This window comes from Haliaeetus albicilla, chromosome 2 (genome assembly GCF_947461875.1).
Source record: "Haliaeetus albicilla chromosome 2, bHalAlb1.1, whole genome shotgun sequence".
NCBI classification, from domain to species: domain Eukaryota; kingdom Metazoa; phylum Chordata; class Aves; order Accipitriformes; family Accipitridae; genus Haliaeetus; species Haliaeetus albicilla.
The window spans coordinates 24,629,258-24,643,737 of record NC_091484.1 but is presented as its reverse complement, the minus strand read 5'-3'; the positions used below and the strand labels follow the sequence as shown (position 1 = coordinate 24,643,737).

General features: G+C 40.2%; 1 protein-coding gene across 12 annotated transcripts in view; it reads left to right on the top strand.

Moving 5' to 3' along the window:
• Window positions 1–14,480, top strand: part of TRAK1 (trafficking kinesin protein 1) — a 138,705-nt gene that overhangs the window by 69,361 nt on the left and 54,864 nt on the right. For 2 of the 12 annotated variants that reach the window (XM_069810871.1, XM_069810830.1), the window contains exon 1: window positions 10,727–11,075. The exons of 7 other annotated variants lie outside the window; for them this stretch is intronic. In XM_069810871.1, the coding sequence (XP_069666972.1) occupies window positions 11,012–11,075 (64 nt within the window). In that variant the 5' untranslated portion in view covers window positions 10,727–11,011. Of the gene's footprint in view, window positions 1–10,725; window positions 11,076–12,660; window positions 12,792–14,480 lie in introns of those variants that run through there. 3 more of the 12 variants (XM_069810864.1, XM_069810857.1, XM_069810840.1) reach the window with 2 other exon arrangements.

The following is a 14,480-nucleotide window of genomic DNA, read 5'->3' as shown; positions in this document are numbered from 1 at the left end:
CTATCTCTTTCTGAGAACTGTACTTCCAAAGAATTTATTTGCTGTTTAAAATGTCATTTGTAGATGAATTATAGTACATGATTTCTGTATTAGATACATGCACTTACATGTTCACATATACCCATTGCACTTTTTATAATTTGTTCTCATCATCCATCTAGTATTCTCCTTTTCTATAAAACAGGCTTGTTAATAGGGATCTTGTGATACTGTGTACCTATTTGTCTGTGATTTTTAGTTTCTGAATAATACATTTATATTTAATGAGAGGCTGTGTGGTTGTTTGGATAGATTCAGGTGTCTCCAAAGACCATTATCTGTGAAAGAATCTAAATCACTTGTAGTGACAGTATTCTGTAGTTTGAGTGCATCTGTGTTTGTCTGTTCCCAGGAGAGAATCCATGAGAAATATTACTTCCAGGAGTGATTCAGCATATGTGGTAACTGGCAGCTGCATTGCTGTCCTTTTAAAGTAGAAGCACTGAAATGATTGAGTTTTCTGAAGAGCTGATGGGTGTTTGGAGTGGTGTATTACCAAGCTTGTAAAATATACAGATGCATTTTCATTCAGTTAAAAAGTAGATTAGTAGCTGTTAATGGTCACGCACACTTGTTTTACTGTGACTGAACAGGTACTGTTTCAGGGGACGGAGAGGGCTGGGTTTCCTTTATGCCGTAAGAAGCGTATCACAAGGGAACACTTGCATTTAGGAAAACAGTGAATCATTTTTGAGTGAAAAGAGAAATTATGTTTTCTGGGTTGCAAAATGAAAAGAGTGTAAATGCTTTTAATAGGGCCACTGTCTTAATGGACACCTCCATTTCAGTTCCTGATTTTTGTTGATTGCTTCTTTAAGTCTCCTTGGGTTTGTACATCCATCTTTAATAGAGCATAATGACATATTAGACCCTACTGTAAAGAATGCATGGAGTACAACTGCTCTTAAAAGTAACTTATTATTCACAAAGTGCCATCTGTTCTTGTATTCTATTATTTCTTCTTAAAATATGAAAAGAAGCATTGAACATGTACTAAAAGGTAAGCACAAGGGTAGATGGACTAAGAGAGAGCTTCAGTGCAAAGACAGAGTAGGGAAGCCACTGTGGTCTGGAAAGGTTTTCAGTAAAATGAAATACCTTCTGCAGCCTGTGTATACTGAGAAACTATAAATTAAACTAGTTTGATTACTGAGCTCCAGACTAGCAAGACTTGTCATATAAAAGTCTATACAGGGCAAGTATTTATGCTACACTCCTTTCTTGGATGGCCAAGTGCTGTATGCCAGTGATGTGCATTTAATACTGACTCTTTTCTGGTTCTCTGGTCTACTGAACTTGTTCTGCTTAATCTTCTAACCGTGTGTAGTGGTTACAACTGAGTCAAGATATGACCTATTAAAATAAAAAAAGCAATGAGATTTTTGAGGGCTGTGGATGTGTGTATGCATATGGTGATTTCAGTAGTTACAGAAAACCTAGGTTCTCTGTTGAGCACCTCTCTGTTCTCTGTCAGTAAATCAAATTTACAAACTAGTTTTTTCTAGTATTTAAATGAATTATGGTTTTGCTTATTTGTTCTGTTCTTGTAGGCTTATGTAGATGTTGTGTAAGTTGTAATACAAGATGAATCAAGGATAATAATTTTACAGACCTATAAAATGAGCTAAAATCACTTCTTCAATGCCACCTTCAAATTTCTTTAAATTCTTTGTGATACTTGGGTAGTATTTTAATCTTTACAATCACAAAGCATTGATTTCTGAAAAAACTTTGATTATTGCTTTCTTGGTATTTTGCAGTAATGAGGACCGTTCTATCATTATTACTAGAATCTTGGGTACCTCCATACTCTTTTCACTGTGGAAGGCAAACTTTATTTAAGTAAAAATGTCTCCGAAACATGGCAGCCTTATCATGATCATGCTGAGGCTAGTAAAGTTCTGCAATTTCCAGCAAGGTGTTATACTGCCTAAACTCCTTTTAATAGAATGCAGGATGTGCATCACAAGATATATCAACAGGAGTGCTGGTCTTGGCTAGTGTAAATTGAGTTGATTTCTCTGTAGTGGGAAAGAACACTATGTGCCTAGGGAGTGTCTGGATCCTTTGTCTTAAATCTCCCTCCACAACCTACATCAAAACTTTTAGGCAAAATACTGATTGCAGTTGGCTATTTCATTCCTATGGGATTACTTGTATACAACTCACTGATTTTGATTGGAATTCAGATGACTTGACAATAAGAGATATGCTTGTATTTTAAAATCTAGCTTTTAACTTTTAATAGTATTCTGTTAAGCTTCATAAGGCTTGCACACTGAATGTTGTCATTGTAACTGTTCTGTATGAACATGTGAGGTTTGAAATCTGAGCAGTTAAGCAAGAAGGGCATTTGATTTCTGAGTGACTTAGGAAAAATATCCTTGCAGTTTTTGGACTACGTGCTGAGATTGATGCTGGTTTATAACCTGCTGGTGGAAATGGGATGAGTTTCCTTTTGTCTTGATCCATACAGGATAAGAGTCAAAAATGACCCTTAGCTATACTGCTGTGGCTTGTTAGAGCAGAGTTTTCTGCCTTCCTGTGGCTTTTAGTTTTTGAGATCCTCAGTCCAATCCCCAACCACAAAGACTTGGCAGTCACAGAATCTGCTGGGCAGTGTCACTCAAGAGCATGGTACAAGGCTACTTAGCCCTCCTTTTTAATTAATTTTTAAAGATATTCGTAGAAAGATGAATGTTTAAATATCCAAGCATTTAAATTTTTTAGCAACTTTTGGGGGGGACTTAAGCTATAACCCACGATAGGTGATGCAGAGAATTAGTTCTTAAAATTTAGTTGGCAGTTGGGAAATGGAGTCTTCACCTTTGGGGAGGAACTGAATAGTCTGTTAGGGCTGCATCCGGTCTTTTACATTCTGAAAGTCCAAAGCACATCTTTGTCATTATTTTCTTCATATGCTTCAGATGGAAGACTCAGCCAGTCCCTTAACAAATCAACAAAACTGATCTGATCCTAAAACATAATCAAATAAATCAAATGTCACCTCACTGGTCTCACTAAACTCTTGAGGCAGAGTGCCTTTTAAGACAGTCTAAAATGTGTTGCATGAACATATGATACAGCAAAGTGACATTCCATCTCCCTGCCCCCAGATCAGGGAAAGTAAAACACGCTTTTAGCTGATGGCTAGGGAGAGGTCTATGTAAGAGCCCAGCCTAGAGCACAGCTCGGAGCGCAGCTACCAGAGGCAGCAAACAGGCACAGTGGTTTGCCCAAGAGTCCGGGTTCTGCCTTGGCAGCTTATGGGGACAGGGCCACGATCATCTGGGGACTCCTGGGAACCTTCTGAGAAACTTGTGGGTGCCTGCTGCTGCCAGGTAAGGGGGGCCACAGGAGTGTGGGCCTCAGGAAGCTGTAGTGGCTTCTGAGAAGCTGTCAGCTGCCCTTGATCCAAGGGTGCTCAGAGCCTTCGTTGCAGCTGCTGCTGATTAGGGATGGTCAAGCACCTTTTTAGCTGGTGCTTGGGAGAGCCCTGTGTAAGAGCCAGGTCTGGAGCACAGCTCCCAGAGACACCTGACAGATGTAGCAGTTTGTTTGGAAGGGTGCAAAGAAGGGGTCCTCATCTGAGTTCAGGACAGACTAAATCTTCAGATATGGTGGTGATGTGCCACAGGGTGCATTCCCCAGGTTTTGGAGCACCTGTCCCTGCTGGGGCAGAGACTTTAACCCAGACAGAACTTCAGATGGTGGATGCAGCCCTGCAAGTCCCAGGCTGCTGGGAGTGACGAGGGCCTCTCCCTGAGGCAGGGAGAGATGGCCTTTTTTTATGCTGCTGTTGAAGAGCTGTCACCAAGTGGAGAAGTTAAGAGAGGAAGTCAGCAGGCTACACAGCGTCAGGGAGGATGAGAGACATAGATGGGTTCCGGGAGGAGTGGCTGAGACACCAGAGGATTGTGCTCCCATTCGGAGGGACCTTGACAGGCTGAAGAGGTGAGTCAAGAAGAGCCTTGTGCATTTCAACGGAGGGAAGTGCAAAGTCGTGCATCTGGGGAGGAACAACCCCATGCACCAGTACATGCTGGGGTCTGCCCAGATGGAAGGCAGCCTTGCAGAAAGACCTGGGGGGGTCCTGGTGGACACCAAGTTGAACATGAGCCAGCAGTGTGCCCCTGCTGCAAAGAAGGCTAATGGTGTCCTGGGCTGTATTAGGAAGAGTGCTGCCAGCAGGTTGAGGGAGGTGATCCTTCCTCTCTACTTGGCACTGGTGAGGCCATGCCTGGAGTGCTGGGTCCAGTTCTGGGCTCCCTGATTCTATATTCCTTCAGTGTAATGCAACTTGCATTCCTTTCCTCTCCTAGGAAGCTGCAATCGTGACCGTCAGTGGGTTTTTTCCTTCCTTGTTAGAAAAACAGGTCATGCTACTGTAATATTTTTGTCTATCAAATGAAGCATGATGTTAAGCTCAACTTCATTTTACAAATGTTTTTCTGTCTCCAGGAGAAATATAACCACAAAAAAATAGAGACTGTAGTTTACATTATTTCTAGATGGTGAACAGTTTAAAAATCTGATTCTTTAAAGCTTTACTCTTCTTCGTTTCTTTATGCTGGATAGGGGTATGTTGTCTTAAATGTCTGGCTCTTGCTATCATGGTCTCATTTACAGTATTTAAGTTTGCCCAGTGATACCTTAATTAAACTGTGCAGCTAGTTTTGCAGGTAGGTTGCTGAAGACCACATCAATTTTGATGTTATACAAATGCAGATGTAGCACTCTCCAGTAATAATTTGGGGGAAGGGAGAAGTAATGCTCTCAAATAGGTTTTGTCCTTAAGTAATTTAATTTCATCTGTCTGCCTCTGTCTCATGTTAAATCATTTTGTTTCAGATGGAGAACAGTTAGACTCTTCTTTGCATCAGAAGAATCTTTTGTAGGTGAGGTTAGTGTGCCCTTATGATGTTCAGAAGGGACCAGCTCTGTCCCATCTGTAGGAAGTATCTGTACCATTTTGAAGCCTTGGATACTAATCCCATTTTGATGAAGGAGAGTCAATCAAATCTGAAACACCCATTTTTCTAAATACCAATTGTGAAAGTTGCTGATACAATGCTTTCACTGCTCTGGTTCCACTCTTTTCAGGTTAAGCATGCCACAGTGACTTCTTGCTAAGCAAAATACTACACTGGAAGAGATCTCTGTCCTAAGTTGCAGAGTTGTTTGCTCTTACTAAATGTGCGGTCACAGGATGACTCCTGTTCAGTGTTCTTATAGAAGGTGAAGCACCAGTAACTCTTCAGTAAATGAGATCCCAATTTAGAAATAACAGTACACCAGCCTGTCCTTGAAAATCAGGTGGGCTTTTCAATATGCTTGATTTCCTTTTTAATAACTTTGGGTTTTTTAAAGGCAGTTTAAAAATGTCAGTTTGCAAAGTAAGTATTGTGGTAATGCCTGACTATTAACAATATGCATTGCATAGTGGTAGACCGTACAGCTGCTCCTCTGATAAGAAGGACTCCATATGATGGGATGGGCAACTTTATCCTGAGTGGTGGTGGCAACTGTGTTGGAGACTGTAGAAAATAATGAAAGGATATGGTGTTTAATTATCTGAACATCCTGATGTGATGCTGTAGCCAAGAGAAGAAATGTGGCCCGGAGTTAACCAAATGGGAGGTAATACACTGTTCCAGTTTCCATGGAAATACTCCATCCAGTTCCAGTGTTCAGTTTCAGAGGATCCTCCTGGAATTGGAAAAGTTTTGGAGAAGAAAGCTGAGAATGACTAAGCATGGGAACACATGATTTATAGTGACATACTATGTAATGACACTCTTTGAATACTTTATTTGCCAGCAGAGATGACTTGTGACTGCTCTGCACCCTAGCAACATAGTTCACTGCATCCTTGAGTGGGCTGCCACAACTTTCTTAAGAGGGCATGTTTATAAATGGGGTAGTTGAAATTATCTTTGTCAAAAATTCTCTTCAAACAAGGAAAAGGGTTTGTGTGATTTTTATAACCTGGCTAATTTAGGCAAAACAGTTTAGTGTTGACCTACAGCATGGATTTGTTCCAGCAAAAGGGAAGGAGGAGAGGACTTGTGAGCTTTTCTATCCAACTTTTCTGCCTTTGTAACAGCAAACTTAAGGAGTGCTCAGTCTAGCTGATCGCAGTTGGCTGCCAGAATTCTTTATCAGTCTGTATATTTTGTTCTGTGGAGAACAAAAAAAAAAATGGTTTTTTAGTTTATTTTAAAACTAAACATAGAAAAATAGAACAAAATCTAGCAGCTGGAAGGGAATGCCAAATGAATGTGAATAACTATATTTAGCTTTGACATAGGAAAAAGCACAAAGTCCCTTATAGTCACAGATCTGTTACATGAAACCTTTCTTAATCTCAAGTTTTACATGAACTTTTAGACAAGTAACACAGTAATAACCCCAGCCAAATGTAGTGCTGTAATAGGGAGATTTGAATACACAAGAAGTTCAATGTTTGTAGCAGCAGTCCACCACGAAGATGTATCGTTCTGGTAAGTTTTGCATCAGATGAGTCCGATACACAGCTGTAGGAAGGAAAAGTAGGGCTGCAGAAGTTGAAAGTTGGTTCTGCAAGCATGTAGCTGCTTTGTTGGCCTGGTCAGACTTTCATGTTCAGCTTGACAGCCCTTCCAGCTCCTGCTTTATAGAGCTACAATTTCTCATGTAACTGAAGGGATGCTTGCATGTGGGTACCTGGATATATACCATTCTGTCTGTCCAGGGTTTCTGTCTTCATGCTGGCAAGATCATATGCTTATCCCATATTTCCAAGTCTCTTGAAGAGTTCTGAAATCATTTTACCACACAGGTGATTTTCTCTACAGGAAAATAATGCCTTTCTGGATTACACCAATATGTTTCAAATCAGATCTGTAGAAAAACAAACAAACAAACAAACAAAAAGCCCAAAACCCCACCTTGAACTATTTTTATCCTGTCTCATTGGGGGGGTGGTGGTGGTGCAGGGAAATAGAAGAAGATTCTAGCATGTTGAAGATTTCCTTTGTTTAAAGTGTCAGGAAGTAAAAAGGAGAGAGTCCCTGCAGCAATTTAAGCTGGTAGCCAATGTTCATTTTTTATATTTTTAAATGCTTGTTTAATAGCATTATCAGACTGAAATTACCTTTTGGACAAAAATAATACAAGTGGAACAAATAGCTTATATGCAGAGCAATTGAGTTAATGTTGCCATAGGAACCTTTATTTTTCTCTGACAGTATTTTAACAGTGTAGCCTTAATTGCATTTAATAGCATGTGCAGTTCTTGCCTTGTGAGTATGCATAACTGAAATTCTGCAAGACTGAGCTAAGGCTGGAGTGCCATGTTACATTCCTCTGTTTCAAGATGGCACAGTGTGAGGGCAGAATGATCACATTTGGCAAAAATGCTTGCACTATTCAAAATACGAATTTTTTTTTAAAAGATGTATGACCTTTGCATGTCCAAAGGTTTTTAGTGGCTTTTATGTAATCCTTTGCGATTTCCTGACCTGAAGTTCATGTACACTTATTGTATTGCTTTCACATCAGTATTGGGCATAACAAAAATCTAATCAGCTAAATGAAGCCAAAAATAATGCTATTTCTGTCAAAGCGAAAGTAAGTTTTGTTTTACAGACCCGTGTTATCTCAGTGTGCCTCGTGGTTTCAAGAGGGCTAAGGTTAGCTTGATGCAAAATCAATGGCTGGGATAACCTCTGTCCCCTCTGCAGGGAAGGAAATAAGAATGATTTTTGTGCTTTTCATGTATAAGGCTAGAAGCTAACAGGCATGAAGATTTCGTGGCCTGTGGTGGGTACGGAGGGGCAGAAGCTGAAGAAAACAGCCTTCATTCTGGCAGCCAAAACTCAGGTGCAGGCCATTCAATTCTTGTTGACTTTGCATTTTGGTACCCTATAAATGGCGGGGGCGGGGGGAGTGCCAGTAAATGTGGTGGTGTCTTGATTAAGGGTGTGCTTCTTTGCTTTGAGTTAGCCTTCCAAGAATGGCAGCGCTTCCAGCCTGGAGCAGGTTGACTTGCTTTACTTGGGTGTTACACCAACTCAGTTGTCCACCAGCAATCACTGAAGTACAAACATTGGATCTCCTCATCTGGAGACTGACTTCAGGAGAGCTGCAGGCCTTGGCCCCAGGTGACTAATACTGTCTTGGGGAGGGGAGAAGACAGGGACATATGAGTAAAGTTGAACAAAACCAGTGGTTTAGATGCATGGGCTGCAGTTTGCTGCCCAGCCAAGAACATCTCATAGGGGCAAGGGCGAACTGCATTTGTGGAAGAGCTGTAGCACTTCAGTCTCTGTGAATCTCTAAAGTTCACAGTGGTTTGAAATCATGTGCCATTGTTCCTACTGTCTAGGAAGTTAAAAATAGGTACTTTGTATAATGAAAGAAGTTCAAAGAATCTTAGTGTGTGACAATTAAACAAATGAAGTAAATGGGTGGAGGCCCTTGAACTACAAAATCACAGAATAGCAGAATGGTTGAGGTTGAAAGGGACCTCTGCAAGTTGTCTGGTCCAACTTTCCTGCTCAAGCAGGGTCCCCTAAAGCAGGCTCTGTCAGTGCTCAGTCGCCCTTACATTAAAAAAAATAAAATTCTTATGTTCAGGGTGAACCTCCTGTGTTTCAGTCTGTGCCCCTCGCTTCTGGTGCTGTCACTGGGCACCACTGGAAAGACGCTGGCTCTGTCCTCTGTGTGCCTTCCCTTCAGGTATTTATATAAAATTGATAAGATTCCCCCTGAGCCTTCTCTTCTCCAGGCTGAACCATCCCAGCTCTCTCAGCCTTTCCTCATAGGAGAGATGCTCTGGTCCCTCAGCAGTCTTAGCAGCCCTTTGCTGGACTCCCTCCAGTATGTCCATCTCTCTCTTGTACTGGGGAGCCCAGAATTGGACCCAGTACCCCAAGCGTGGCCTCACCAGTGCTGAGTAGAGAGGAATCTTATGCATATGGTCTGGAACTTTGGAGTTGAGTGAACATAGGCAGTTGCCACTGACAAACATGTGGCAGATGCGTGAACAGATCTGTTAATCTGTGCTTCAGCTATCAATATATGAAAGGGATGTGGCAATTCCTAACCTCAAAGTTACTGCAGCGATAAATTTTTTTACCAGTAAAGCTGAAATACTGATGTGGTCATGAAACTGAGGCATTTTCCTCTGTGTAGCTTGACTGTACCTTACGTATTTCTGTTCCAGTAGAGCAAAGTGGTACCAGGCAAGGAGTAGAGTAAGTGGTAACAACCTAGAAAAGACATGAGTGATGGTGAGCTTAATAGAAATCTGCAAAATCATGAGTGTTTGGAAAGGAGAGATGAATTAAGTGTTCAGATTTCCAGAGCTGGAAGAATTAAGTTAGTAAAAGTGAGTTGCAAAACAAAAGGTGAGGGTTTATTACATCATAAATAGTAGATGTGTGGAACTCCTTGCAAGAGGATGTTGGAGGTGCTAAAAAATGTCACGGGCTCAAGAATAGACAGGGAAAGTCCTTTGAGAATTGCTAAAAGTTGAAACTGTATCTGTCTCGGGCTGTCTCCAAAGCTGGAAAAAATGGGAGGTTGGGAGGGCAGATGAGGGAAGTATTGGCTAGTTCTCCCTTACCTGCTTATGGCTGTTCTTGTAGATGGAATCTTCGGATAGACACTCATCTCCTGCATCAAACCTATGGCCTCCTACCTTGTATTATTAACATATGTTGCAACTTAATCTATCCCAATGCTTCTACTGGTGTTTGCAAAGAAATAGTTTCCTAAAAAAAGGGAGAGAAAGGGGTGAAGAATATGTGGAGGTTATGAACAAAATGGATGTCAATCCCTTTAGTAACTGTACCTATACAGATTCAGACATGATTTTGAATTGCTGTGTTTGATGATGGTGATGTAATGCCATCAGACAGATTCTCTTCTAATAGCTTAAATACAATTTTATTGGGCACTGCAAAAGTGAAGTCTTTTCTTTCATTTCCAAAACATTGAATGCAAACATTAAGCTATTCTGTGTGACGACCTTCAGCATTTTTAGGAATAGAGTAGTGAAAGTTTGTCCTAACCCCTTGATTCCGGCTATGAAGCTTAGATGGTTGGGGGTGGGGGGGAGGGTCAGTGGTTCATGGAGAGGACAAAAGTAGAAGCAGATTAGCTTTATTGCAAGGAGAAATGAATTGCTGTCCTGATTTTTCTGATTCTTTCATTTTTTGTTTGCCACTTTTGCAATAACAGGATGCATAAAGGATTCTATTATATCAGCCCAGAATAGCGTAACAAAGCAGTAATGTAGTTTAATTTTCCATGGGGAAGGCAGGTTTTTATCAAACTGTGTGGAGGAGAGGAGTAATGGACTAGATTTTCATTATTAATGTACTGCATGTACCCAGTGAATTGCAATGGCATGATGCTGTTGTTCTGTGAGCAGTCAGCAGAGAGTTGTATCATCTTTCTGAGCAAGGATTTGTTTCCAGTATGGAGGGGTACTTCTAGTCTGTAAAGCCAGAAACGGCAAAATGCATTTTCTTCATCTCTGCATCACTTTTGGAGCCAGCTCATCTCCATAGCAACATGTTAGACTGAAAGAGATGTGAGGACTAGGGAGGAAAGGAATGAGTTAGCCAGGCGGTGGTGTGTGTCCCCCACGTCAGCGCATCAGCCTTTTGATAGGATGATTTTGTTAACACCCATCCAAGGCTCCTGTGCAGAGCTTCTTTATTAGAGGAGCTGCCAGGGCATCTGCTTCTCCCTTCTGCATCCTTTTTCTCTTTTCTATTTTATTTTTATTTTTTCCAAATACACCCTCCACACCCCCCTTTTATTTTAGTTGCAGCCTCATTGAAGATGTGCAGTTCATTTTCAGCTTGCTGTGAGCTTCCTTGCACTATGCTATTTTGCAAAGGCAGGAAGGCATGGCTGCGTTTCACTTGACCTTAGCAGCGAAGTGAAATCTCGTTTATGTTGCTGAAGGATACTGACTATGCAGAAATTTATTGAAGCAGATTATTATGAACTGGACTGGTATTATGAAGAATGCACAGATGGTAAATATTTCTTTCTAGTCTCTCGTTGCAGAATTTGGAGCTTGTAAGACTGGAGCATCGTTATTCAATGGTTTTTAAAATGAAATACCTTGAAAAACGCAGCACCCTGGTGTAGCGGAGATGCCCGCATCTCTGTTGCACCTCAGCATCTCTTGTGAGCACGCTACAAGAGTCCTGCTGTATAGCTTTCTCTTTTTCAAAGGGAGTGGCAGAGGAGCGTATGCACTATGTGAGCAGTCTTTGGGCAGAGGGAGAAATATTTGAAATGCTAACTGTACTTATAATATTTGAGCTGAATTTAAATACACTCATTGTAAGATTCTGTATTGGTCTAAGTCTGTTTTTTCTGCATTACCAGTATGCTGTAATACATATGTATTTAATGTGTTAATAGGCAGTACGTGTCTTCTCTCTGGTTATTTGTCTGTGAAAGACATTTAAAACTGTAGCTTCTTAGAAGTGAGCAGGTTAACTTTTTGAACTGGAAAAATTACAAACTCTGGCGAGCATTATTTTCTGAGCCTCTTGTGATTTTTCTAATGTTTGCTTGGGCTATTATTTCTTTATTAGAACACTGAAGGTTTTCATCAGACTTCTGATAGAAGGCACACAAGGAAGGATAAGGAAAGTCTAAAACTGTACTCTCTGGAGAGTGGAAAAATCAAGATTCCTCATTGATGGCACTCGGTGGTAACCTCTAAAACAAAATGCAGCCTTTGGAAAAGCAGTAGTTGTATATGGATTTTATTCTGGTTGGAGAGCTTGGCTAAACAAGGCAAGTCTAAGATCATAATGAAGCAGAGAACAGAAAGGAGAAAGGAGTGTAGGCCCAGGGGATGTTATATGAATGTAGTATATAAAGATAGTTCATAGTGCTTTGATAACAATATCAGAGGGGACATGAAGAGTGAAGATATGTGTGACAAAATTTGAATGGGTTTTTATGGTCCTTTGAGTGGTGTGTGCCTCCATTTGTTTCTCTGTACTAGATTTTGGAACTGTTTACAATTTCAGAAGCTTGTTAAACTTGAACTTCTCTTATGTTTAATTGATTATTCCTGTCCAGGTGTTCAAAGAGGAAAGGTGCATATTTATTTGAAAGACCTGACCACTTTAAGTTGGATTGAATCCATTATGTAACCTTTATCCTCTAGGTTTAACCCTAGTAAATACTGTAGCATCTGATTAATCCACATGATGTAACAGGCTGAGTTGGCCTGGTTTTAGAAGCTTATGAAGTACAACAGTTGTACTGTCATTAAAAGCTGTAGCTGATTTCTACCCTCCCACCCCCCCCCACCCCACCCCCCAGGTTAAATATAGATAGCCTTCTTTTTATTGTTCTTTTTTATGGTCCTCTGTTTATCTGGTCAAAGTGTCATTACATCGAAGTGTGGCATGCCTGAATGTCTGAGCTAAGAGCTGATCTGCTCATCAGTTGGAGAAACTATGGGAGTTCCATGGTAATGGAGTAAGCAACAGGTGTTGGGCAAGCATTTAAGTACCTTATGGGGTCAGGGCCCCAGGAGCACTGCAGTGGTTGGTCTGATTCTGGGCTTACAAGTTTTCTTGCAAGTGCTGAGCCCCCGCCCAGCATACTTCTTCCATGAGCTGAGATCTAGAGTATGTGCTGGCTGGCTGCTTGAAGTATTTGGGAAGCTCTTCCCTAAGAGAAAGCAGGGTTTAATGTCTGATAGGGAAAAATCTCTCCAGTAGGTAAGGCATAATGCTTTCTAAAAATTATTTTGGTTGGGTTTTGTGGGGGTTTTTTATAATTAAAATACTATTTTTTACATGATGGAAGGATAGCGCTGTCAGTCCTGTCTCAGGCTTTCAGGTGAATGATAATCTCATAGGGTTTCATGGAACTCTGTGGGGTTTAGCTTTCTTTTGCTTCTCCCAGTTGAAGTGTGCAAGAAAGAGAGAAGGATTTGAGAGGTACGGTGGAAGGCATAATCTTTCGCCTTCCATACTGTCCTATAAACTTGGGTTTAAAATAATATTAGCATTTCCTGTTGATGGAGAAAGGTATTCTAATTGTAGTGGGAGACAAAAGGCATCTTTTATAGTAGAAAACCGAGCTTTTCCGAAAACATGGAGCAGATTGCATATTATAGGAGATGCCTACCTCTCAACTGATGTTTGATATTTCTACCATGTATTTGTCGATACCAAAGTCATTTGCCTGAGATTCTTTTTATATTCAATAGAGAGTGATAGGCAGTTGCAGCTCAGCTGACCTGTTTTGAATATCTATTTTAAGACAAGGTGAAGCATAGTTAGAGAGCTTATTTCTCTGCTATACATGGACTCTCTGAAGCTCAGATCTATGTGTGCATTCAATTGTGAATCCCACCCAGAGTTGCCGGTACATTGAAACTAATAGAAAACCTCACAAGGTATTATCCTCCAGATTTATTTTTCTGATTAAATTGTTCCTACAGTCTTTGTCAGAGCCACTGGGACTCACATTTCCATTTAAAAGATGTGACTTCATTTGTTTTCCTTTTTTTAAGAATTATTTGAGCAGCATATGGTTTCTCGTTCTTCAAAGAAAAAAAAGTCTAAAAATATACCAGGATATAAGATTTTAATGCTATTATTTCACTTAATAGGTAAAGAAGTGATTCTCACTGTTACCTTGGATTTAATGAACTTCTGTAAGGACTGACATAGTAATGATGTCTTCAACTTGCATTTGGTGGCAGTAATTTTTTTTTAATACATTGCAAAAGCAAACAAATAAATGCTCAAAATTTACAATTTATAAATCTTTATGAGGACTTTCTAGGGTTGGAATAATGAATTAATCCCTTTACGTAAGGTCTTCTACAGAGTTTATTTTTGGTAGGAGTAGATGGAATTAAACAATAAAGTGTCACACTCTATTTGAATCACTGTTGTTGACTTACATTACAGTAAATTGAAACTTCTATAAATAACTATTATGTAGTGCTTTTTAGATACATTTTCAAGTATAAAATTTTATAATATGGGTGACAGTTGTCACCTTACTTGGCATTAATGAAATATATTGTGTAGGTGGAATGGGGAGGGGGAGAGAACTGGGTGTGTACTTGAGTAGGAAGATAGCTATTTTCATAGCAGACTTTGAGATTGACAGAACCAATGATAAAAGAGGAAAAGGTGAAACTTCTGTAGAAAAGATAAGATAAATTTCTGTAGAAAGATGACAGTAGAAAAGCCTAGGTTCATCTAGGTGGTTTTTTGGAAAAAACAAATAGATTCTTAAAAAAACCACACACAACACAGCTTGGGTGAAAAAAATAATGCAAAAAACTGCACAAACTACCAAACAACTAAATAAACAGATAAGTAGATACACATACAAATCTTTGTGTCTTGTCCCCCTGCCTCTTTCTTAGGCCGATGTTTTTTCATCCT